General features: G+C 43.2%; 1 protein-coding gene across 1 annotated transcript in view; it reads left to right on the top strand.

Annotated features, from left to right (window-relative positions):
* Positions 1–2,953: 2,953 nt before the first annotated feature.
* The window catches only part of LOC133424374 (TGF-beta receptor type-2-like), a 55,636-nt gene continuing 30,892 nt past the window's right edge, over positions 2,954–27,697 (top strand). Inside the window, exons 1-3 of the mRNA XM_061714928.1 lie at positions 2,954–3,204; positions 19,541–19,685; positions 20,666–20,856. Coding sequence (XP_061570912.1) covers positions 3,105–3,204; positions 19,541–19,685; positions 20,666–20,856 — 436 coding nt within the window. The 5' untranslated portion in view covers positions 2,954–3,104. The remainder of the gene's footprint in view (positions 3,205–19,540; positions 19,686–20,665; positions 20,857–27,697) is intronic.

The following is a 27,697-nucleotide window of genomic DNA, read 5'->3' as shown; positions in this document are numbered from 1 at the left end:
AGAGCTGGAATAGGCTCCAGCAGATCCCCATGACCCGGTTATGGGAATGAATGGGTAGAGGTGATGGATGGATGGGATCTTCCTGAGCATGTTGAACACCACTCTAGCCTTGTTGGTTCTGCTTTTGATGTCAGCATCTGTCCCTCCAGTGTTGTCCACAACACTAACTAAGTAGTTGAAAGATTGTACCTCCTCTAGAGCAGTGTGTGTCAGGTCAGTTCAAAAGGGGATTAGTGCCTGGTGACTTGTCCCTGCCATTTGCCCAAAAAGAGCTGGAATAGGCTCCAGCAGATCCCCATGACCCGGTTATGGGAATGAATGGGTAGAGGTGATGGATGGATGGGAAGCTAACTGGCTGTGTGTGCATGCTGAGCATCTCTGGGTTGTCAGGTTGTCTGCTTCAGCTGGATGAAAGGTGGCTACGGCCTGAAGAAATGTGCCAGCAAAATCCATATAGGATGATGAGGACGATCCACTCAGTGAAGCTTTAGTTTTTACAGCTTGCTGCAGAACCTTCAACATGAGTTAAGTTTATTAACTCATTTATTACCCATATTTGTAGCAAACTACATCACCCAAAACAGAGGAAGTCCTTTGGTTTCACTAGAGACGAAAGGTCCAGATCTCAACATGATTTACACGAACAGGAGAAATAACAATTATTATCATTATTAGGGCCCGAGCACTGACAGTGCGAAGGCCCTATTGTATCTGTAGGAATTTTTTTTCTCGAAAATGAGGGCCTTTTTTCCTCCTAAACGTGCCCCAAAATTCACCAAATTTTGCACGCAAGCCAGGCCTGGTGAAAAATTTGATATTACATGGTTTGCATTAATGGGCGTGGCCTAACGGCTCAACAGCGCCCCCTAGAAAACTTCGTGCCTCAAGCCCCACAATACGGTTTGACGTACATGCACGGAAATCGGTACACACCTGTATCATGTCGCCATTTAAAGAAAAGTCTCTTGAAGTCATGGCCGAAACTGAACAGGAAGTCGGCCATTTTGAATTAATCGTGTAATTTTGGCAAAATTTATGCCATTCCTTCGGCAGTTAATGCAACCCTAACCGTAACGTGCACCCAGGTGTGTTATAAAAAAATGTGCGTCTCGATCCTGCGACAACGTGCATTACTTTTCTCAGTCAAAAGCGTTACTGTGGCGACGATAGACGCGAAGAAGCGCGCCCACCCATCATCTGATTGGTCCGTTTTTGATAGTTCCTACTTTCTGCCATAACTTTTGAATGGTTTGACATAAAGAGTCGTGGGTGGTGTCATCGGACTCGGTTTTGAGTACTTGAACATAATTGGTGCAAATTAGCCCCGTCCCTTCTTCTGATTGGTCAATATTTGATAGTCCCTATTCTCTGGCATACCTTTTGAACGGGTTGTGATAAAGACAAGTGGACGGTGTCATCGGACTCGGTATTGAGTCTTTGACCTTCATTGGCCTGAATTAGCCCCGCCCCTTATTCTGGCAGAAAGATTGGTTAATATTTGATAGTCCCTATTTTCTGCTATAACTTTTGAATGGTTTTACATAGAGACTCGTTGGTGGTGTCATCGGACTTAGTTTTGAGTACTTGACCTTCAATGGCATGAATTAGCCCCGCCCCTTTTTCTGATTGGTCGATATTTGATACTTCCTTTTTTCTGCAATAACTTTTTAATGGTTTGATATAAATAGTCGTGGGTGGTGTCATCGGAATTTGTTTTGAGTCCTTGACTTTTATCGGTGAAAATTGCACGCGCGAGGGCCCGTTCATCGCTGCTTGCAGCTTTCATTATTATTATTATCATCATTATTATTATTATTATTATTATGAGGAGTCCTTACACAGCAAAACGCTTGCGAGGTTTCACTTCAGGCTTCAACTGTACTTTTATAACATGAAGTCACTTAATTCCTTTCTGAATCTTGTGTCAGAGACTGATGAACACTGCCACACTTTATTTTTTTATTTTTTTACACTGCTACACTTAAGTCTCACTTTTCCTCAGTGTGAATATGTCACTTCCTCGGGCAGGGAGTCTCTCCAGGTCCTCTGGAGCTCTGCAGGAACACCGCGGTATTCCTGGAAGCGCGCAGGAAACGTGCTGCCTTCACTGGAGGCCTGCGTGCGTGTGTGTGTGTCCGTGTGTGCGTGCGTGTGTGCGCGCGCATGTGTGTGTGTGTGTGTGTGTGTAAAGAGCTGTTTACTGTCCCACTTCCAGTATTTATGTTGTCGGCAGGGCGCAGGCACAACATCACGCACACTAATACACTGGGAGAGAGAGAGAGAGAGAGAGAGACATTAGATCTAAGTTCTTTCCTAAAATTAAACAACAAGTCCAGGATTTTGATTCCCTCTCACATCAGGACAAAATCCAACATTTAATTGGAGAAAAAAAGGAAAGTGCTTTAGAAGCAGCTAAATACATCAGCGCATGTCATAGATGGAGAGAAACACAACACAGTCTCCCTATAGCCCTGCCTATTACTGTAATGTATTCTGTATATATTGTATGCATGTGTTAGTTATTTAATGTTAAATATTTATTGTAATTGTCTTATAATTTCATGTATTAATTGTATTTTAATTGTATGTATATTGTATGCTTTCGGCAACAATGGTTACCATTCATGCCAATAAAGCCAATTTGAATAGAATTGAATATATATATATAAAGAGAGAGAGAGAGAGAGAGAGAGAGAGAGACAGAGAGAGAGAGAGTCCCACCTCCTTTCCTGTGTGTGTGTGTGTGTGTGTGTGTGTGTGTGTGTGTGTGTGTGTGTGTGTGTGTGTGTGTGTGTGTGTGTGTGTGTGTGTGTGTGTGTGTGTGTGTGTGTGTGTGTGTGTGTGTCTGAGCAGTGTGTGTGTGTGTGTGTGTGTGTGTGTGTGTGTGTGTGTGTGTTTGTGTGTGTGTGTGTGTGTGTGTGTGTGTGTGTGTGTGTGTGTGTGTGTGTGTCAGTGACTCCACAGCTGCGCAGCGCAGCGCAGCAGAGACGCACCAGACTCGTTCCCAGCTCCTCTCCTCCTCTCTCCTTCCTCTCCTCTCTCCTCCTCTCTTTTCCTCTCTTTTCCTCTCTTGATGACCATCTCGGGCCGGAGGCCGCGGAAACATGCCGGCTCATGCCCGCTCCTCGCCCCCGCCGCCGCGGGGACCGCTCCTCGTCCCCGTCCTGGTGCTGCTGGTGCCGGCGCTGCTGTCCGGGACCGCCGGTGAGTGACTTTCCAACACAAACTTTTTCCACAAACCGTTTTGCGCCGTGAGCTCATCCGCAGCGGTCGCTCTGCGCGACGGACTCCTTTTCAAAGCCACATCGGGACGGTTTAGTGAGGACTGGAGGGGATGTTTTTTGTTTTCTCCCTCCGGAGAGCCGGGGACTGTCAGGCGCAACAGGTGAGTCACTGCGCTGATCCGCTCCAGCTATGCGGCGCTATGGTGCGCGCTGCGCACACGGAGTCTTCTCTTCCAGAGCTGAGAAAACTAGTGTTGCTGAAGGACACATGAAATCAATCACTATCATCGAAACAAAGTCAAACAAGATTATATGACGTCATATTTCTAAAAGTAAGTGAAAGTGATGCAAAGTAAAGGAGGAGAGGATGAAACATTGCAGTCCCTACACCTACAATTAGTCTTACCATACTATACTATACTATACTATACTATACTATACTATACTATACTATACTATACTATACTATACTATACTATACTATACTACTGTCATTTAGCAGACGCTTTTATCTAAAGCGACTTACATCTGAGATACATCAACACAAGCACAATAGAATAGAATAGAATAGAATAGAATAGAATGTCTTTATTGTCATTTGTACATGTACAACGAAATTGGATGCAATCTTCTTTAAGGTGCATTTGAAAAAAAATAGATATATTAAAACAACAACAACTATAAAAAATAAATCATCTCTAAAAGGACACAAACAGGAAGACAACATATGACATATGGTAGAATCAAAATCACAAAATCGCATAGGAGGGTAGGGCTGTATGAGTGCTAGTCAGACTGGTCAGACGGACAGACGAGTCCAGTTGGACAGGTTTTTTTTGGTTTGTTTTTTAAATAAGAAAGCTACGTCTAAGAAGACACCACCTTTTTGTTGCTGGGATACATTTATTTGATCTATAAACAAGGTGATAAACAATGTATGGCATTTATTGGTTTATGCTTATGAAATCAGATTGCATTAAAGACTGTATCCCAGATGTATGAAAAAAAGATGAGGGAAAAAGAAAAAAGAAAATCTGCAAACAGGAAAGTTTTTTTTTCCTTTTTTTGTAATGAGTACACATATCCCACAGGCCCTAACAGTGGAGCTGAAGCTAAAAGAAAGAAAAGTGCAGATAAAATGATTTCTTAGTGAACAGTGGGTAAAAACCATCTCACAACAGATCTCTACATTATGGCACAGGATACAGAGGTTCTTCAGTCAAGTTGACAACTACAAACATCTTTGTTCCAACCAATCCCGTCTCCCATCTAGTGTCGTTTCTACATTTAAATTGTCGTAAGTGCATGGATCTTACGAGATGCCGATGTCTTTTGCTTGCTCTTAAAAGTGGTGCAGACCCTACAGATCAGACAGAGTTTGGTAGGTCGTTCCACCATCGGGAATGTCTTAGTCTTAATATAAAGGTGCTCTAAAGGGCCCTTTCCTGCTGGAGAGCAGGTCATCCCAGGTAAAAGCGGGACCAGAAGATGTTCTTAGCAGATGTTCTTCAGACGGGGAGTCAGAGAGGTGCAGGCTGCAGCAGGAAGGATTAAGATGTTTTCAGAGGCGGAGGAGCTCGATGGCTGAATGGAGAGGAAAAGGCTGGAGAGCCTGCACTCACACTGATCTCAGCCAGCGTCTAAGTCGTCTCCAAGTGAAGTCACATGACTGCCTCCTGAAGGTGGAGGGATGTATAATACCTCCTTACAGTTGTGTGTGGAAGCTACACCGGATTTACACTCATTCTGCATATTTATGTTATTTACAATGCAGCATTGCAGCTGATGCAGAGTTGGATTTCTCTCCCTCTCGTTTTCTGTCGCTCACCAACTGACCCGCACACACTTACACACACACTTACACACACACACTTACACACGCACATACACATGCACTTACACACGCACTTACACACACACTTACACACACACACTTACACACGCACTTACACATGCACTTACACATGCACTTACACATGCACTTACACACGCACTTACACACACACTTACACACACACTTACACACGCACTTACACATGCACTTACACACGCACTTACACACGCACTTACACACGCACTTACACACACACTTACACACACAATTACACACACACTTACGCACAACTTCACTTTCCTTTTACCTTGTTGTAACTTGTTTTAAGTCTTTGTGTAACTTGTGTAATTTTGCCTGCAACTTGTGTAGTTGTGCTCGTAACTTGTTGTAGTTGTGCTTGTAACTTGTTTAGTTGTGCTCGTAACTTGTGTACTTGTGCTTGTAACTTGTGTAGTTGGGCTCGTAACTTGTTTAGTTGTGCTCGTAACTTGTTGTAGTTGTGCTCGTAACTTGTCGTAGTTGTAATCGTAACTTGTGTAGTTGTGCTTGTAACTTGTTGTAGTTGGGCTCGTAACTTGTTGTAGTTGTGCCTGTAACTTGTGTAGTTGTGTTTGTAACTTGTGTAGTTGGGCTCGTAACTTGTTTAGTTGGGCTCGTAACTTGTTTAGTTGTGCTTGTAACTTGTTTAGTTGTGCTCGTAACTTGTGTAGTTGTGCTTGTAACTTGTTGTAGTTGGGCTCGTAACTTGTAGTTGTGCCTGTAACTTGTGTAGTTGTGTTTGTAACTTGTGTAGTTGGGCTCGTAACTTGTTTAGTTGGGCTCGTAACTTGTTTAGTTGTGCTGGTAACTTGTTGTAGTTGTGCTCGTAACTTGTCGTAGTTGTAATCGTAACTTGTGTAGTTGTGCTTGTAACTTGTTGTAGTTGTGCTTGTAACTTGTAGTTGTGATTGTAACTTGTTGTAGTTGTAATCGTAACTTGTGTAGTTGTGCTCGTAACTTGTTGTAATTGTGCTCGTAACTTGTGTAGTTGTGCTTGTAACTTGTTGTAGTTGTGCTTGTAACTTGTAGTTGTGATTGTAACTTGTTGTAGTTGTAATCGTAACTTGTGTAGTTGTGCTCGTAACTTGTTGTAATTGTGCTCGTAACTTGTGTAGTTGTGCTTGTAACTTGTTGTAGTTGTGCTTGTAACTTGTGGTAGTTGTGCTTGTAACTTGTTGTAGTTGTGCTTGTAACTTGTGGTAGTTGTGCTTGTAATTTGTGGTAGTTGTGCTTGTAACTTGTGGTAGTTGTGCTTGTAACTTGTGGTAGTTGTGCTTGCAACTTGTTTAGTTGTGCTTGTAACTTGTTTAGATGTACTTGTAACTTGTGGTAGTTGTGCTTGCAACTTGTTTAGTTGTGCTTGTAACTTGTTTAGATGTGCTCGTAACTGGTTGTAGTTGTGCTTGTAACCTGTGGTAACTTCTTGACACCAGCGCTGCTTTCCCCTCACATTCTTAGTAGCACCTCAACCAGCTCGGCCTATGTCATCCTTGCTAAGACTGACCACACAATGCAGATGAGGAAAAGCCCACGTTTATGTGAGAAATAAGAACAACGTAGCCGTGAATAACCCTCTGTCCCTTCTCCCCCCGTTGCTGCTGTTCCCTTCTGCCCTCCTCCCACAACGGGCCTATTTTGAACCTGGAAATCCCACATACCAGAAGGACTGTGGGGTCCTATGGCATTATGTGTCACAAACACACATACCGGTACACAAGGCATCGAAGCGTCCGCCCATGCGCTCTTTCTCCTGGCCCTCTGACCTCACCAGAGCACCTCGGGCTGCAGGGAGCTCCTCATCCCTTGCTCAGCGCCAGAACAGCTTGACATTCCAACAACAGCATGGGGCTGTTGTTGTTTTTTTCTTGGTTTGCTTTCAGATGATGCTGATAGCCATCCCCTCGGTACGCTTGCACAGGAAGGATCCCGCTTCCTTCCTTCCGAGAGAATCTTTGTCATGTCGGGGCAGGAGCCGCTCAGTGCCTGAGCATTTCTTGATACTTGTGTTCAGCCAAGGAGGTTGTATTGAAGGTGCCGGCGAGGAGACACAGACAAATCATCCTTCCTGACCTCTGTGAACGTTTGTCATTACGTTGGATCCAGTTGGAATCAGCTTGTGTCTCCATAGCTCGGCGAGCACGTATCTCAGACAGAAGAGAAGAAAGAAGGGAAAGGGTTACCCACTTCTTTAACCTCTCCGACATTTCACTTTTATCTTTACCATATAAGTCGACTTCGGAGCCTTAACTTGCTCCGCCGGATCCTCCGGGTCAAACAGAAGGAGGGATAATGGTCGAGGAAACTGGACAGAGTTAAAGGGGAGGACACTTAAGACAGGGAGGAATGAGAGGATTAGGGCCAAGTAAAAGAGAGAGGTTGCCTGAAAGATCTGGGAGGATAACTTTCAGGAGCAGAGTGGGAGAGCCCAGCCGCCTGCTGAGGCAGTTATGTAGCCCTGAGCGGCCTCTTGCCAGTTGTCTCCGCTCATTTCAGTGACAGGACTGGACAGAAGAGTAGATGTGCTGCCATTTCCACCGCTCCACAAAAGGCTCAATAATAAAATGTATTGCATTAGTTTCCCAGACTCCCAGTGAACAACTTTGCATGCACACACCTCAACCTGAACGTGTTTTATGGACTTGAAAAACCTGCTTTCCAGTAGTTTTTTGTTTCGTTTTCATACATAAAAGCGAAAGGACATACAGTAAATTAGGAAAAAAAACAAACTCACAAGGTGTGGTTTCATTGGGTTTGATTGACAGAGAACTGCTAACACGATAAAGCTTCAGAGCTTCAAAAAGCCTTCGATATAATGACGCTAAATCCTTGTGCGTGCACAGAACAGTCAACTTTCTGTGATGGCAAACCACCAGGACAAACAAGTGCACGAGACACAAACGCAAACTTGTGAATAATCCTCAGAGATAATGTCTCTGTTCATGTAAACCTAGGTTTGATGGCTTTAATGTGGTGCCGGCCGTGCTGTTTGCCTGGTGTACACATTTGAGCATCTTTCCTGTATATGAACTGCTACTAGAGAGGAGGATCAGGGATCCATCTGTCCTCCTTGACACTCACATCCTCAGTGAGCTGGGAAAACAAGGAAGTGGAAGAGGAGCAGAGAGGAGGGTGTCTTAGGGTGCTTTCACACCTGTCACGTTTGGAGTTGTTCCGAAACGAGGGAGCGTTTCCCCCTAAAGATCGGTTCGTTTGGTATATGTGAACACAGCAATCCTGCTCGGATGCGGGATAAAACAAACCACCCCTCCTAGGCGATCTTGGCTCGCTTCCATTCCAGACCTGGAGCGGTTCGTTTGCAGTGAGAACAGAATCCACGCAGCAACCGACACAACTCACTCATAACTGTGGTTCAATGCTCCATAGTTGTTGTTTTTCCCAGGGTACAGAAGAGGAAACTCCTTCCACATTCAATTCTGACCAATGAGAGAACAGTTGCGCATGGCATTTGTTATCAGCTTTGAACCGCTACAGACGGCTGCCTTGTGAACACAAACGGCACGAACGAAAAACGAAACAACTGTATCGATTTAGCCCCTGAATCGGAAACAAAACAAACGGGCCACAGGTCTGAAAGCACCCTTAAATGGGCTAGTGTTAGCATGCATGTGTTTACTGTCATGAACCCTGAGGCTGAAAATGGCCCTCAGTGACATACGTGGAGACCTGCATGAAGCCAGACTTATTAGAGGTGATCATCACTTCAGACACACATGAGCAGAAGAGTGATCAATACGTCCTCTCTGAGTATTTCTAAATAGAAATATCCAGTCAGGATATAATACAGGGCAGCATGGTGGCTTGGTGATTAGCACTGTTGCCTCACAGCGAGAAGGTTTGCATGTTCTCCCCGTGCTTGCGTGGGTTCCCTCCAGTTACTCCGGCTTCCTCCCACAGTCCAAAAACATGCATGCTAGGTTAATTGGTGATTCTAAATTGCCCGTAGGTGTGAGTGAGTGTGTCTGGTTGTGTGTATGTAGGGGTGGGACGATACGGGTAACTCACAATTCAATACTGTGGCGATATGTGGCCCACGATAACGATAATATCACGATACACAATATCTACAATATTCGATATATCGTAAGAAATTTCATCAACGATATATCACGATATATGTGACTGAAAAAGAAAAAATACCCATAAAAAGGAAAACGTCTGTAGTTATGCATTTATTCAATGCCAAAACTTCATACAATGTACAAAGAAAGTGCATTTGTATATTTCCTCACTGCCTCCTAGTCTTGTAAATGTAAACTGTACAGCTGGACAAATTAAAGTGCATGAACATTAATAACATGTTTTATATAAACCAGGACAGTGCACTGCTTTGTTTCTAATACTGAAAAGTCAGTAAGCAACTTAATTTTGCATAGTACCTCACTGCCTGCTAGTCTTGTAAATGTAAACACTGTACAGCTGGACAAATTGAAGTGCATGAACAATAGTGCGGTGACAACCGCGTAAATCCATTATGTGTATTGTACTAAAATAGCGATATTTGCCGTTTGTCGATTATTTATTGCGACAGAGAGCGCAACAATATATTGCAATATAAATGTTTTCCCCACCACTATGTGGATGTATGTGGCCCTGCGATGGACTCGCGACCTGTCCAGGTTGTACCTGCCTCTCGCCTGAAAATAGCTGGGATAGACTCCAGTAGACCCCTGTGACCCTGCAAAGGAGAAAGTGGGTACAGATAATGGATGGATGGATGGATGGATGGATGGATGGATGGATGGATGGATGGATGGATGGATGGATGGATGGATGGATGGATGGATGGATGGATGTATATAATACGGCTCTGTTTTATGTTGCTGAAACACGGACCCACCTGGTCATGGCCCTTCTCTGGAGGTATCAGCTTCCATCACGTCAGCGATTGGTTCGGACGACCATCGTTTAGCCAGAGAAGAGGGATCTGAGTGGTCTGTCATTTTGCAGCAGTAGAAATTGTATATTTTCTGGAAGAAACAGAGACATGCAGGAAGAGTCACTCCATCACTTGTTTTCCCTACATCAGTTTGAAGGAGTGAACACCTCTCACTCAGTTGTAACTCAAAGTACTTCCATCCATCATTATTTAAAACCAAATCGTATCATTTACATGGATAAACTTACTAAAACGTCAATATTAGACGTAGAGATTGGCCGAATCGGTTATTTAGACTTAGCCGTAGAAATCAGAACTATTTCTGCTTAACAGACGTAATGAATTAAATCATTTTGCAGAGTTTCTACTTTGTGCTACACAAACTGTTTCCAATATTTTCATCGGTGGAGCCTGAATCTTCTTCATGTGGTCATCTGCCTCCAGCTCCAAGAAGCTGGTATTTATGGAGGTTATCCGCTGGCCGGAGCGCCAGATGGAAGCGGGTCACAGGAGCGTGACTTTCCCTCTTCAGTAACAGGAGCACAAAGAGATCTCACATTTCAGTTACGGCCCCTTCAGGAGCCATCAGGAGCAGAGTTAATGACGGTCCGCGCTCTCCTCCTCCACTTCCCTGTGACGCACCGAGGTCCCCGGCGTCTCCAGACCACCGTTCCTACACAATAATCTTAGAGCAGGAAAAAGTGCAGAGTTCAGGAAAAGAAAATATACATTTAAACCCTTTGACAGCTGGAGTAGTGAACCACATAACAGCACCGACCTTCACCATCAGTTATACTTTAACTTTTCACCCTCACACGAGCTGCTGGAAGCTCAGGGTCTAAAACTGTCTCACTCCAGTTTCAACATGTAACCCAAGAAGGGCTATCATTTAATCGGAAATCAGGAAAAGCAGTCATATTTAGGGGGGTATTTCTCTTTAGCCACAAGTTCTTTTCTATTTGAGTGTTTCCCTGCCCTCTCAAAGCACCCTGGTGCGTGTTTGCTGAAAGGCTAAAGGGTTAGAATGGGTAAATAAACAGTGACTCGTAACGCATCACTGAAGTGTAAAAGCTCTTGATGAATAATCAGCGTCCCGGTGGTTAATCAGCAGCGTAGAAGCGGCGCTGATGTCGTAACACTCTTACTCACTTGTGCGTCGCCGCTGTGGCACTCGGCCGCACTAAATCAGCAGCTTTTATTTGTCTCTCAGAGTGCGTGTGGGTGTTGGACTGCCGCTCCACTCTCGCTGCTCAGACCAAAGTCTGGGTAATGGAATGTGCCTTGAAAGTATATTAACTGGGTTTTCTGTTAAATGGATAACCCAGTAGTTACAGGCTATGGTTGCTTATCACAGACGTGTGCCCACCCGTACAGTATTTGTGTATCTATATCTCTATTAATATATATTCATTTATAGTTATATGTAGATATGTTGATATATAGATTTATAAAAAAATGTTATGTATATAATCGGAGGTAAATATATGAACCAGTGTATATATACAGTAGCATATCTACTCTTATATACAAGGAAAAGGACAGTTTCTTCCCCCGAGCTGTTGCTCTGATGAACTCTCACAATTAATAATAAAAGAGTGCCAATCACGTGCAATAACAATAATAGCAGTTACATGCTATAACAATGCACCTTCCGGCAATAATCATGTCTGCCTCACTCTGCTGCGCCTCTCACTTTTTTGTATAATTGTATATATGTTATTTTATTCAGAGCCGCCATTTTTTTTCTATCAAACTGCTGCACCTTCGGTTCTTTAATTGTATATATGTCAATAAGTGCCACATTTGTTTATTTACTGTTTGATATTCTAAATCTAAAGAGCGAAATAACCGGAGTCAAATTCCTTGTTGGACAATGTTCGAACCTGGCCAATAAAGACGATTCTGATTCTGATTCTGATATAGTTATTCAAGTATATTGTTATACCATTGCTGTCTATTGTTCTCTATTATATTGTAGTATTATAGTAAAGTAATGATAATGTAATACTATACATTATAATTACTTCTATTAGTACATACATACATAGTAGCACAACTAAATGCTGGCCGTTTGTTGTTGTATATTTATATATATTCTATTTTTTTACTTTTTTGTACTCTTTTTTAACATGTATGTTCAAAATAAAATCTTCAAATCAAAATCAAATCAAACCCCCCCCCCCCCCAAGTTACAGTCAGTGCAGTTAAATAAAGTCCCCACGGATGACTGGCGGGATGTGATGACATGCACAGAACGATAAATAAGATCCTTGAAGTTTAAAAACTGCAGTCGTCGTTGTTCTGGCTGGATTCCACAGACACGCTGCTGGGTCAGCTGATCTCATGATAGCAGGACTCCAGTTGTTTTGTCTTGCCTTTCAGATGCGTGAGGGGATTTTTCTTCTGTTGTTGTTTGCATGAGGGGAACCCTTTTCACCACAGTGAAGTGGCTTTTCTGTTGCATCAGATATCGTCTCACGCCATAAAGTATTCTCATAAGTCCAAAGACGCACTCGTCAAAAGCTCTTTCCACCGCAGAGGTTGATGCCGCTGTTGATAACTGAATATCGCAAGTGGGATCTACGGCAGAACGAATTCATAGCGTCAGAACTGGCAGGAGAGGCATTTTTGCATTTGAGCCACAGCTGTTGAACCAGCGAAAGTTAAAACTTAAAGTGTATGTATATGTACGTACTGTATGTATGTATGTATGTATGTGTGTGTGTGTGTGTGTGTGTGTGTGTGTGTGTGTGTGTGTGTGTGTGTGTGTGTGTGTGTGTGTGTGTGTGTGTGTGTGTGTGTGTGTGTGTGTGTGTGTGTGTGTATGTATGTATGTATGTATGTATGTATGTATGTATGTATGTATGTATGTATGTATGTATGTATGTATGTATGTATGTATGTATGTATGTATGTATAACACATGGAATCACCCTTTAATGTGCATTTCTAAAAGAAAGACCTGCACGAGTGAGCACTTACGAAAGAGTGTTTACCGACAAGCCGGGGTGAAAGAATGTAAAGGTTTTTCCAACTTCTTTAAGAAGATAATCCAGCACTGACTGTGTTAAAACATATCGTATGTTGGCAGCCAACAGACGATATGCATCTGGAACATCTGGAACGGCTACAAACAAACCGGCAGTTATAGAAAAGGGAAGCGTACAGGTGGGCTTGCGAAACTGTCGGCGTGTCAAGATGGAAAACTCAGGACAAGGAAATGAAAAATGAAAAAGAAAACGCTGAGCAAAACAAACGGACAAGAACAGGAGTCAGTGTTTCCCATCAAGCTGTGAGAATGATGAAGGAAAATGATTTACATAGAAGAACAAAGAAAACAAGATTATAGAGGGCTGAAGAGAAGCACTCATTTACTGCTGATGCAGTGATGAATACACATCTTCACTAGGTGAACGGATGATGTCTGAACTTTTATTTGGTGCAGGACCACCAAAGAGATCTGGCCCTTTGGAGAGATGATTGTTAACTCTATGGAAAATGTGCAGGTGTGTGTTGACATCTTTACATTTTTCTCATTTCAAAGTGAGTTTGGCCATTATTAGGTCAGTTTTCAGGATGCTAATGCACCTTGCCATAGCGCAAAGTGGTTGTATGTTTTTCCATATTTTTGCCAGTGACTACGTTTACATACACTCAAAATTGGGGTTAAGGTCAATATTCCGGTTACTGAAACATTCAGAATAATCTGGGTTATCCCTGTATACATGGTGATTAATCATTTGGGATATCTGGATCAAACCAGCAACGCACGGAGAACAACAATAACAGCAGCACGGAGGATAAGCAACAGCCCAGTAGAAGTTTTGTTTCTTGTCCCTGTAGTTCTCCTTTTTCAGCGTCTTCCAGCGGAGCTTGATCTGGTCTGGCGTTCATACAAATGCTGCTTTGCGCAACTTTTCACTCACCTTTTTGTAAATCTTCTATCCCTGTACTTTCTACCGTCTACAAATGCAGAAATGTTCATATCTTTCATTACATTTATGAAGTGATTCACTTATGAAGTGATTTTTTGAAGTCTCCTCCTGGTCTTGCGTTTCTCCGTGTTTATAAGAACTTCCTGGACTCAAAAGACCAGGATTCCTTGTGAACAGAACATGTGCAGAAAACAGATTCCTGTTCCGTTTGATGGGGATATTCCGTTTAGCGTTTACATGACCCAATATTCAGGTTTTAAAAGGAGTAACCCAGGGCTCATATTGGGGTTTTTAAAAACCGGAATATGAGCAAATTCGGGTTATTCAAAGGGGTTATTGGTGTTTACATGGCCGTGCAAAACCGGGTTATTGCTAATATTCCGGTTAAAAAAGGGTTATTTAGCATGTAAACGTAGTCTATGTTGCCATCCTGTGTTGCTGTATTTCTTGCCAGTGATTATGCGTTGCTGTCATTTTTTCTATTGTTGTATGCCTTGCCATATTCCTTACCAGTGGTTGTACTGTATGTGTTGCAGCAGTTTTTGCTGGTGGTTGCATGTGTTTGTACAAATTTGTAGCTGAGCCGTCATGATTCCAAAACCGCTTTTGTCCACCACAAGACGTGAACAGCGCACACAGAGCTTCTGTCCCACCCACGTTGAGTCTATTTCAACAAAAGAGCCACACAGACAGTCCCCCCCCCTTTTTTTTATATTCCAAAATAAAGCTTAAAAGGGCATCTTTAATCACAGTAAACATCACAGGTCAAAAACATTTACCTGTCATGCATTTGGAGAGGCAGGTCTCGACAGGTTAAAGGAGAACAGTGGAAAGCAGAATGGCAGGGACTGGATTTTACTGATAACACCACCAGTCCTACCAGCGTATGACTGTACAGCGTGAGCTGCCTTCCACTCAGTCAGTCAGAGATCTGCTATCAACCATAACCATATCTGAAAGCTGATTGTTCGTTTCTTGTGAGCCAGAAACCAGAGCACAAACTGGTGGTTCCTCAATCTGGAACCTCAACACTGATTCTTGTTCATCTTTTCATGCAGATTTATGACACCTGTTCAACTGTTTTTGGAGAAAAACCTTAGCTGATCACAACTAGGGATGGTATCGTTGGGAATTTATTAATATTAATGGCACTTATCGATACTGATACTTATGGATTTTCTTACTCTTCTTGGGAACAAAAGTTGTCGTTAAAGTATGACAAAAAACGTCATTATATTTTAAAATGTAAAGCATTTCATTACTTTATGCTTTTCAGAAGCTAACAGTATAAAAAGAGAAAGACACTAAATGGACATATGTGAACAGGATGTGGTGGAGAATTCTGGCATCCCTCTTTAGTTCATGTCCCACCCAAAAATACCAAAACAGTTACTGTGCATTCCCTACTGCACCGAAGCCAGCTGGAACCCTCCACACTGCAGGCAGAGCATCGTTTCTCTCCCTGGATCACCTTCCATTGACGGTCAGGGGAGAGGGAGCTGCTCTGGGGTCTCCCCCACCACCGGTGCTGGTCAGGGGAGAGGGAGCTGCTCTGGGGTCTCCCCCACCACCGGTGCTGGTCAGGGGAGAGGGAGCTGCTCTGGGGTCTCCCCAACACCAGCAGGGGCTGCCTCATGTTTCGTGGTGACACTTTTTATTGAAGAAAGCAATAGAGAAGCAGTGTTGTCAGTCCAAGCTGTGAGGTTGGGGTGAAGACACTGGCCTGCCAGGTCCAAGCTGTCACCCCAAGCTGGCCATCCATCCATCCATCCATCCATCCATCCATCCATCCATCCATCCATCCATCCACTCATCCACCCATCTGTCCATCCACCCATCCATCCATCTGCCTGTCCATCCATCTGCCTGTCCATCCATCCATCCATCCATCCGTCCATCCATCCATCCATCCATCCGTCCATCCATCTGTCCATCCATCCATCCATCCATCCACCCATCCATCCATCATCCATCCATCCATCCATCATCCATCCATCCATCCATCCATCCATCATCCATCATCCATCATCCATCATCCATTCATCCATCCATCCATCCACCCATCCATCCACCCATCCATCATCCATCATCCATCATCCATCCATCCACCCATCCATCCATCCATCCATCTGCCTGTCCATCCATCCATCCATCCATCATCCATCATCCATCATCCATCATCCATCATCCATCCATCCATCCATCCATCATCCATCATCCATCATCCATCCATCCATCCATCAATCCATCCATCCATCCATCCATCCACCCATCCATCCCTCCATCATCCATCCATCCATCCATCATCCATCCATCCATCCATCATCCATCCATCCACCCACCCATCCATCCATCCATCATCCATCCATCTAGATGTAGTTGCTCCTTTTAAATCTTGCACTATTCGCACTTTAAATAAAGCCCCATGTTTAAACGAGGAAACTCGTTCCCTCCGCCGTGAGTGCAGAAAGGTCGAGCGCCGGTGGAAGTCCTCTAAACTCGAGTCCCACCGGCTACAGCTTAAAGCTCTTTTAATTAGTTTTAACTCCGTGGTCAAAGCAGCAAGGGCAGCATACTTTGCAAAGCTAATCTCCTCCAGCCGACGAAATCCCAAAGTACTTTTTGATACCATTAACAACATTGTCTGTCCACCATCACCTGACCCCCCTGTTTTTTCCGCCACCGACTGTAACAACTTCCTGTCATTTTTTATAAACAAGGTGGAATCCATCAGAGCATCCATTATCCCCTCCACTTCTGCTCATCACCCACCTTCAAATCACCAGTCTATCCTCGACTCTTTTGCACCCGTTTCCCTCCATCATCTTTCAGAGCTCGTCAGCAGCATGAAAACCTCCTCCAGTCCACTAGACATCATCCCAACCACTATTTTAAAAGATGTTTTTAGCTCCATAGGCCCAACTCTAGTCAATATCATCAACCTCTCTCTGTCCTCTGGTCAAGTCCCCTCCTATTTTAAAACAGCTACTGTCCATCCACTTTTAAAAAAGCCTGGATTGGATCCCGAATCCCACAGCAGCTACCGCCCAATCTCAAAGCTCCCTTTTATCTCCAAAATTCTAGAAAAAGTCGTTGCCACCCAACTTTTAACAGTTTTAAATGACCACAGCATTTTAGATAAGTTCCAGTCCGGTTTTAGACAGTTGCACTCTACAGAGACAGCCCTTTTAAAAGTTTCAAGTGACTTAATGATGGCATCTGATGTTGGAAATTGTTCAATCCTGGTTTTACTTGACATGAGTGCTGCTTTCGACACGCTAGACTACTCTATTTTAATAAATAGACTCAATAAACAGGTAGGGATCACAGGAAAGGCTCTTAATTGGTTTTCCTCCTACCTCACGGGTAGGAGTTTTAATGTGGCTGTTGGCACACATGTGTCAGCATCTGCCCCCCTTTCCTATGGGGTCCCCCAGGGCTCCGTTCTTGGGCCAACGCTATTTGCACTTTACATGCTACCACTAGGACACCTTATCAGCACTTTTAAAGGTATATCTTATCACTTTTATGCAGATGACATCCAGCTTTATTATTCTTTTAACCCAAAGAGCCCAACTGATTTTAATTTCAACATTTTACATGAGTGCTTGTCAGCTATAAAGGCCTGGATGTCGGACAATTTTTTATCCCTGAATGAGACGAAAACCGAGGTGCTCATTGTGGCACCTGATAGCCTCATTCCAAAGGTGGTGGACTGCATCGGGCCCCTTAAAGACTATGTCCGTCCAAATATCAGGAACCTAGGTGTCAACTTCAACCAGACCATGCAACTCAACACTCACATCAGCTCAATAACCCGCACCTGCTTTTTCCATCTCAGAAATATTGCCAAGCTCAGATCTGTTGTCTCATACCCAGAGCTAGAAATGATCATTCACGCATTCATATCATCACGTTTGGACTACTGTAATTCACTCTTCACCTGCCTCAACAAAACTGACATGGGACGTCTTCAGCTTATCCAAAATGCAGCAGCCAGATTACTCACCAGATCCAGCAGGAAGTGCCATATCACTCCCATCCTGGCCTCCTTGCACTGGCTCCCTGTCAAGTTCAGGGTCCATTTTAAAATTTTAGTTATTACCTACAGAGCACTGCATGGTCAGGCTCCTCAGTACCTCATAGATCTGGTCCCACGCTATGAGCCACAAAGAGCCTTAAGGTCGGCTGATCAGGGCCTTATAACAACGCCAAAAACAAATCTAAAAACCAAAGGTGACAGGGCTTTCCAAGCAGTTGCTCCACATCTTTGGAACATGCTCCCACAAGCCCTGAGAGATGCAACATCTGTGGACATTTTTAAAAACAAATTAAAAAACGCTATTTTTTGAGCAGGTATTTATTGATGTATTATGATTTTTGTTTCTTTTCTTTTTGTCTTTTTCTTTCTTTCTTTTCTGTTTGTTATTTTCCTTAGAGACACATTGTGCAGCTTTTTAATTACCTCATGTTTTTACTGTTTTTTCTGTATGTAAAGCACTTCGTGAGTTTCTCTCTGTGAGAGGTGCTATATAAATAAAATTTACTTACTTACTTACTTACATCCATCATCCATCTGTCCGTCCATCCATCCACCCATCCATCCATCCATCCATCCATCCATCCATCCATCCATCCATTATCCATCCATCATCCATCCGTCCATCAATCCATCCACCCATCCATCCATCTGCCTGTCCATCCATCCATCCATCCACCCATCCATCCATCCACCCATCCATCTGCCTGTCCATCCATCTGTCCGTCCGTCCATCCATCCATCCATCCATCCATCCATCCGTCCATCCATCCATCCATCCATCCATCCATCCATCCATCCATCCATCCATCCATCCATCATCCATCCATCATCCATCATCCATCATCCATCCATCCATCCATCCATCCATCATCCATCCATCCATCCATCCATCAATCCATCCATCCACCCATCCATCCATCCATCCATCCATCATCCATCCATCATCCATCATCCATCCATCATCCATCCATCCATCCATCCATCCGTCCATCCAATCATCCATCCGTCCATCAATCCATCCATCCATCCATCCAATCATCCATCTGTCCATCAATCCATCCATCCATCCATCATCCATCCATCCTTCCATCCATCCATCCATCCATCCATCCATTATCCATCCATCCATCATCCATCCATCCATCCATCCATCCATCCATCCATCCATCCATCCATCCATCCATCCATCCATCCATCCATCTATCCATCTATCCATCCATCTATCCATCCATCCACCCCTTAATAGTGCACATGCTCTGACCTCTGACCTTGACAACAATCAGATTTGGTCCCAAACTTTCCTCCAATGAGGAATAAGGACCGCTTTTCATTCAACTTTGTGAATTTCCAGTGAAAATTTTGTACTAATTGTTACTGAGAAAAAAAAAGTGCCGGGTTTAGCAAACCATGTTGTGTCCAAGCAAGGAATCAGCTGTGCACGGATGTTTTCTACGACAACATGTTGTCATGTTTTGTACTACTGAGCTTAGTAAACATGTTGTGGTGAACATTACGTGTGAGTGTTGCTTGATGGAACCATGAATGTATGTATTTGTGTGTGATCTGCAGGTATGTCGTTCATGTACCCCGTCAGCCAGCTCTGTAAGTTCTGTGACCTGGAGTTTTCCCCCTGCGATGGCACAGGGACCTGCACATCCAACTGCTCCATCACCTCCATCTGTGCTGACGTCAATGAGGTCTGTGTTGCTATCTGGTAGGTATCGAAGAGCAGAGGACTACCCCAACCCTTGTGTCACTGATTTATCTGTTACCCTCACAGCTGTTCAAAGGCAAATATGTAAGGGATAATGCCCGACGAGGTGTCCATTAACATTAATATATGGACGACGCGGGGGCAAAGTCCATATATAAATGTTAATAGACACCTCGAAGGGCATTATCCCGCTTATACCACGGTCACTTACCAAAAAAATAAATAAACATTAAATCAGTTATTCATGCTTTAATGTGTTTTCAGTTGAAATCATTAGTTTTATAACAAGCCACAGCTGAGCGGCTGAGCGGCTATTTAATCTCTCGTCTGCAGCCGTTGGAACCTGGTAAGTTACAAAGTTTTTTAACAAGCCATAACTCAGTTTCCTTGGTAACACCTGAGGGTTTGACTAATACCTGGAACAATCACTACCGTCCCATAAGGTCCTTATGCAAAGGACACAGTGTTGATTCTCCAGTAACTAGGACGGACCTGAGATACGACTCAGCAACGGGAGATATTCTAGTCCGCTCAGCTCCGCTCGGCTATGCTAACAAACAGGAAATATATTTGTTTCAAAGAATCAAAGTCCACAGATAGTTTCCTAAATTGTTTTATGAAGCTACATATAATGTCAACCATTCGAAAACATAATAATAATAATCTCCGTGGTTACCACCTGGCAGTTGATCCAGCGCAATGATATTAAAGATATCAGGCAATTTGACCAAACTTGTTTTCTAGGTGTCCATTACCACTTTTAACCTACACCTTCCAGCCAATCAGAATCGAGTATTCACACAGACCGTGGTATAACACTAGTGTATCTCAGGAGTGAAGATGCTAACTCCACCCACCCCTGCTTTTGTACTGTTGCTGTGGTATTCTGACCAAAACCTGCTCCAGACATTACAATAAGACTATTGGGAATTGTGTCAGTTTTGAGAGAAGGGCACCTCTATTCTGACCCTGTCTTTCAGGAGGACGAATGGGACAGGCTTCTCTATCGAAACTCTCTGTCACGACCCGTCCATGCCTCTCTATGGGGTTATGCTGGATGACTCCAACAGCTCCACCTGCGTGATGAAGGAGAAGAACTCGACGAGGGGCTTTGCACATTTCTGCTCCTGTTCAAAGGAAGAGTGCAACGACGAGCTGGTATTCTCCCCCAGTGAGTACACAACACCAGCATGATCCGGTTGCATGTGGTCTGATGAACCCTGTGAAAACGATTCCTGCGTCCTCAAGTTTCCGTATTTAGGCTTTTTTGTTTTCACATGGCAGCTTTGCTGGTTTTTGGTTTCCACTCGCAGAAAGCTGACTTCTGGAAAACAAGGAGAACATTTACTCTGAAAACGTTTTGATGAATCATTACACTTCCGAGTAGGATCCCACAACTTATTAAAGAAAAGCGGCCCGGCCACCTTTCACCCCTCGACTCTAAGGGTGCTTTCACACCTGTCCCGTTTGGAGCTGTTGTTCCGAAACAGGGAGCGTTTCCCCCTAAAGATCGGTTGGTTTGGTATATGTGAACACAGCAATCATGCTCGGATGCGGAACAAAACAAGCGAGCCAAGATCTCCTAGGAGAGGTGGTCTCGGCTCGCTTCCATTCCAGACCTGGAGTACCACACTACCATACCATACAGTACCATACCATACCATACAGTACCATATAGTACCATACCATACAGACCATACAGTACCATACAGTACCATACCATACCATACAGTACCATACAGTACCATACAGTATCATACCATACAGTACCATACCATACAGTACCATACAGTACCATACAGTACCATACCATACAGTACCATACAGTACCATACCATACCATACAGTACCATACAGTACCATACCATACAGTACCATACAGTACCATACCATACCATACCATAAAGTACCATACCATACCATACAGTACCACACTACCATACCATACCATACAGTACCATACCATACCATACCATACCATACAGTACCATACCATACCATACAGTACCACACTACCATACCATACCATACCATACAGTACCATACCATACCATACAGTACCACACTACCATACCATACCATACCATACAGTACCATACCATACCATACAGTACCACACTACCATACCATACCATACCATACCATACCATACAGTACCATACCATACCATACAGTACCATACCATACCATACCATACCATACCATACAGTACCATACCATACCATACAGTACCATACCATACCATACCATACCATACAGTACCATACCATACAGTACAGTACCATACCATACAGTACCATACCATACCATACAGTACCATACCATACAGTACCACACTACCATACCATACCATACAGTACCATACCATACCATACCATACCATACAGTACCATACCATACCATACAGTACAGTACCATACCATACAGTACCATACCATACCATACCATACAGTACCATACCATACAGTACCACACTACCATACCATACCATACAGTACCATACCATACCATACCATACCATACCATACAGTACAGTACCATACCATACAGTACCATACAGTACCACACTACCATACCATACAGTACCATACCATACCATACAGTACCATACCATACCATACCATACCATACCATACCATACCATACCATACCATACCATACCATACCATACAGTACCATACAGTACCATACATTAGCTCAAGACGTTCATGGAAGCACGTTAGAAAGTGAGATTTGTTTGACAGTGTTTACACAGCTGTAAACAACTGAACTGTGGAATCAAGATGTTATCAGACACATCTGCTCGTCATATTTCACTTGTCAATGAGTAACCAAATGACTGTACTGGTACTTATTTGTTTCTCTTTCTAAGTTGTGTTCAGTGACGTGTGTAATCTGTATTGGTAAGTCATCATTCCCCCATAATTCCACCACCACCCCCACCCTTTTCCTCCACCCCTCCCTCCCTTCCTCCACCTCTTCCTCCTCCTCTGGGCCTTTGCTACAGCCACTGACATGGAAACTTTTTTTTATCACAACATCTAAAGGTTCTCAGAAATATATTGGGATTTTTGTCTGAGTCTCATTGTGGTTACTGCTGTGTTGTTGAACAACAATTAACGCACGTCATCGTAAACAGGAAGTGGAAAAGGCAGCCTTTGCTTCACATGTAAACAACGATCGGGGAATCCTCAGTTGAAATGCGTAGCCTCTAGCAGCGCTGAGAAGAGTAACTAGGTGTGCAGGCTGGCCGCCCTGCCGAGCTCAAACATGTGGTTTCCTGTCTGTGTTTAACTCAAATCAGAAACATCTTCAGCACATGGTGAACAGGCCTCAAAGAAAACTGCTCTGCGGTAACGCCGAGGTACCCTTTTATGTTCCTCCTATGATGCTGTTATTGAAACAGTGGCTGTTTCACCAGGGCTGCAGTAAACACGGTTCCCTACATTTAGCCTTGTTTGAACTATACCAAGGTTTAGTTTACCAACCTTTCTGAGCAGTGAACTTGTCTCCCAGGGATCCCATCACAGCCTTTGAAAATGCCCAAAACCTGCCAACATTACTGGACACAGCTACAGACACATCATCACCTTTTCCATACATTCCTTCACCAATGCAGGATGTAAACATTGTTTAGTTTAGTTTAGTTCATTGGTCCTTTCAATTTCCACAACACAAATAACCCAAAGGAGCTGGGTGCCATACTGACTCAGATATGTTCTCTTTGAGTTATTCAATCTTCTTGATGACCAGCAACGTACAATAATCAGCATCACTCACTATTAACCTCTAAAGGTCACGCAGTTTTTGAGGATGGACATAGACGGATGGAGTTAAAGGTTCATCACATGTGCCGGTAGGTCTGGCTGCCGGGAGCAGCTTTGAGAGCAACGGTGCTCCGATACAGAAATACTCTCACTACTCTCATTATTGCAGCGCTGTAAAGTCTCCAGTCAAGACTTAAGTCGTCTCTATTTTAATGTCATGGAGGCAAAATGTTCATAGACACTCATCAGTGTTGAGTAGTTGGACCTGAATGATGCTGAAATGAGAAGACGTATAAAACTGTTCTTCGGGTTTACTCTCCCCTCAGCTGTTATTATGCCCACACCACCTTTAACTGTGACTACGTTTACATGCAGTCAATAACCCTTTTCTAACCGGAATATTAGAAATAGCCCGGTTTCGCATGGCCATGTACACCAAACAATAACCCCTTTGAATAACCGGAATTTGCTCATATTCCGGTTTTTAAAAACCCGAAAATGACCCCTGGGTTACTGCTTTTCTAACCCGAATATTTGGTCATGTAAATGCCAAACGGGATATCCCCATCAAAAGGAACAGGAATTTGTTTTCTGCACATGTTCTTTTCGCAAAGAGTCTTGGTCTTTTGAGTCCAGGAAGTTCTTATAAACACAGAGAAATGCAAGACCAGGAGGAGACTAATCACTTCATAAATGTAATGAAAGATATGAACATTTCTGCATTTGTAGACGGTAGAAAGTACCGGGGTAGCCAGATTTACAAGAAGGTGAGAGAAAAGTTGCGCGAAACAGGATTTGTATGAACGCCAGACCAGATAGAAAGGCGAACTACAGGGTCAAGAAACAAAATGGTACCAGCAGGTCCAACCCATCTAGCTTCCCCCAATTCGACATAATGGATGAGATTTTTGATTGTTGTTGTTTAGGATTTGGATACAAGAAGAAGAAGCGGAAATGACGGGAATTGCGTCATCACGTTCTCCGTGCGTCGCTGGTTTGATCCAGATATCCCAAATGATTAATTACCATGTTTACAGGGATAACCCTGTTTACTCACGCATGGAAACAGATTATTCCCAATGTTTCAGTAACCGGAATATTGACCTTAACCCCAATTTTGACTGCATGTAAACGTAGTCTGTGATGTTTCTTTCTGTGATGAGTCCAACACAGAATCTGTTGATGCTGCGCGCTCCATGTAGCCACATTGGCCATGAGTTTGATCTGCTTTTGTTTTCTCATTTACTACACTCCTTCAGTAAACAAGTCGGGCTTCTGTCCAGCGAGTGAGTGTGCACTTTAGTCCGTATCATTATTGGCTGTTTGGGATGACGAGTCTATGGGAAGTAAGCCCGCTCATACTGGATTCATTAGGTTCAGTAGTCGGAGAAGAGTACAGTAGTTTTTGTAATTCAATTTCTATCTTTGTGTCTCCCAGCTTGATCTCTCGCTGTAAGACACATGCTCTCGCTGAGACGCCTCAGGCCAAGGGTTGTGGTTCCTTCCTCCAATTGAGGACAAATGTGGCAGGAAGTGCTTGTTTGGTTGTTGGACCACTGCCACGGGCCATGCCTCCACAAATGCCTCACATTGTTTTTCCCCAGAGTTACATTCTTGTGACGTGATTGCAGAAGGGTTTTAATGCACATGTGCTTCTTTGCTTGAGAGTCGCTTGTGGATTGTCAAGTGTGTGCTGAAGTACTGGGATGTGTAAAGGATGGATATTGTAAATCCCAGTGTTGCGCAAGTTCATACTTCTCATGAACTAGTTCAAAGTTCAGTTCACATAGTTTAAAAATGAACAGTTCACGTTCATAGTTCACCATTTTCATTTGAACTCAGTTTATTTCAACATTTTTAGGTGAGAAGTACGAATGACGATGTGTAAAATTCCTGCAGATAATGATAAGGATCATCATCTATGTCTCGCTGACGCTGCGTCTGCAACGTCTCTCTGTTCTCTGGTCATGTAAAGATGCACCGGACTCAGACCACCGTTGCCATGGAGCTGGTGCCCGTTGCTACGCTAGTGTGCACTGCATTGTGGGTAATGTAGTGTGAAGTCGTGGTCTAGTCCAGGGATTCCCAGCCTGTGGGCCGCGGCCCCCTGGTGGGCCGCAGAGGTATTGCAAGTGGGCCGCCAAATCATTTCCAAAAAAGTATGATATTTTTTTTGGGGGGGGGTATAATTATATAAAAATATACAGAATAATGCTTTAAATGTTAAAACTCAGTTATGTTTAAAATGATATTGAAAATGTTTAAATATTATTTTCATTATTTTGTTTTGTTTTCCTTCAAGTATTAGACATGTGACAAGCAAATGAGCGATAGGAACTTTTGTTGTTATCGGTCGGACCACTTTGCAGCGGGACTGCATTACACTTGACTTATTGACATTTGATGCTGATACCTGAAACTGGAGTATAAAGATGGATAGCTGGCTAGCAACAGGGGGAATTAAAAAGTTTGGAAGTCGGCCGCGAACATTTTTGAGACGTAAAAGTGGGCCCTGAGTTGGAAAAGGTTGGGAACCACTGGTCTAGTCGAGTATTTTAAATGTGCTGAAATGTATTCGTAATAATTGGACCTAAACAGTGAAGCTGAAACTCACATAATCTGAACAGTTCAGATTCCAGTTCTTGATCTGCAGAATGAACAAGTTCACGTTCAAGTTCTTTATTTGCAAATATGTTGCGTTCAGTTCAACGTTCTCACAGAAATGAACGTGTTCATTTGAACTCGTTCATGCACGACACTGGTAAAACCCTCAGCGGTGGATACAAACCTTCGAGCTGCGAATGGCGTCACACCTTTCCAAAGCCCGGAGCAGCGACTGTACGTGCTATTTAGCAACGCGTCCGCTGACAGGAGAGAACAAAGGAAAGAGAATGGCGGTGCTTCGTCGTGTCTCTGCTGCTTCGTGACTTTGACGTTTCATTACTTCAGACGGAGGACCATTTCCTTGGATGACGCTGCTGATCCAGATTCATATGACGTCTTGTTCTGGAATCATTTAATTTATGCAAAATGTACTTTGACTTCGAATTGAGTGTCTGAAACCTCCAGCCTTATAAAATAACAATGACTCCTAGTCTGGAAGCTATTTAAATTCAGTTGTAAGAAAATAAGTTTTCATTTTATTTGTTTTTACTAGGTTTTTCTGAATTGACGTCATTTTTCTGAAAACATATTTTATTTCCTTAAAACATGCTTCATGCTCTGTTTTTCTGAATTTACAACATATTTTATGACTATTAAAGGCTTTAGTTTTCTCTGCAGACTGAACGGGAGCAAACATGTTGGCTTTAATTAGGTTTCCTTTGTTTTATGGCTGTTACATTGGGAGATATACTTGTCTATAAGTTATATAAACATGACTACAAAGGAAAAGCTCTCTTTTAGTTGCAATAAGATTCATGATACTAATTAATTTTCACTTAACATTCTGGAAGACCTGGTTCTAACTCATGAGAGGAAGAGGGTTTTTCTCTCCCTTATCAAAAAAAATCCATATATTTTACCAAAAGAAAACGGAACTTTGCCTTTGACTTTTAATGTGAATAGAATACTCTCCCTTATTATAGACGAAAACATTTGGTTTGAAGTCCCGTCTCTTCTCAGGACGGCCTTTAGTCTTCGAGTCTTGCGAGTTGCAGCCTCAATATCTGCAGATAGTGGAGACCAGTGTTGGATCTGTGGCTCAACACACACGTCTTTTCTTTTCAGGGTCGTGACAGATGAACAAGCATATTTACTGTTAGACCAATACTATATAGATTCTCCGACCTTATTGGAAGTCTTGTTTCCACCCAAAACCCTCTAAAAGCCATCATAACCACTCTTTCAAATCCCCAGTTTGACTTCCTCTGCGCTCCCAGTTCCGGGGGCCAAGAGCATAAAAACTGGTCAAAGATGATTCCCGACTGTCCCGAAAGACCCGGACATCTCTGACACAGCAGATGCTTCTGATTAAGACGCTGTAAAAATGATTCAGGGCGCTCTAATGCCGCCTTTCAGACAGCATCAGTTACACATGTGTTTTGGAGCTTGTGAACCAGCTTGAGTGGGACGGGAGGCACTGATAGTAAATACAGCCTTGTCATATTAACATGCCATTTATTTTAGTCTCATGCTTACAGCTGTGCGCTTGTGAATGTCAGTTTTACGCGCTGGAAGTACACGATCCGAGCAGAGAGATGAAGGTAGAATAGATTTATTTGTGAGTTCCATGTTTTTTTGCTC

The sequence above is a fragment of the Cololabis saira genome, chromosome 3 (assembly GCF_033807715.1).
Source record: "Cololabis saira isolate AMF1-May2022 chromosome 3, fColSai1.1, whole genome shotgun sequence".
In the NCBI taxonomy this organism is placed as follows: domain Eukaryota; kingdom Metazoa; phylum Chordata; class Actinopteri; order Beloniformes; family Belonidae; genus Cololabis; species Cololabis saira.
Note: the sequence above shows the minus strand (reverse complement) of the source record. Positions and strands in the feature narration are given on the sequence as shown.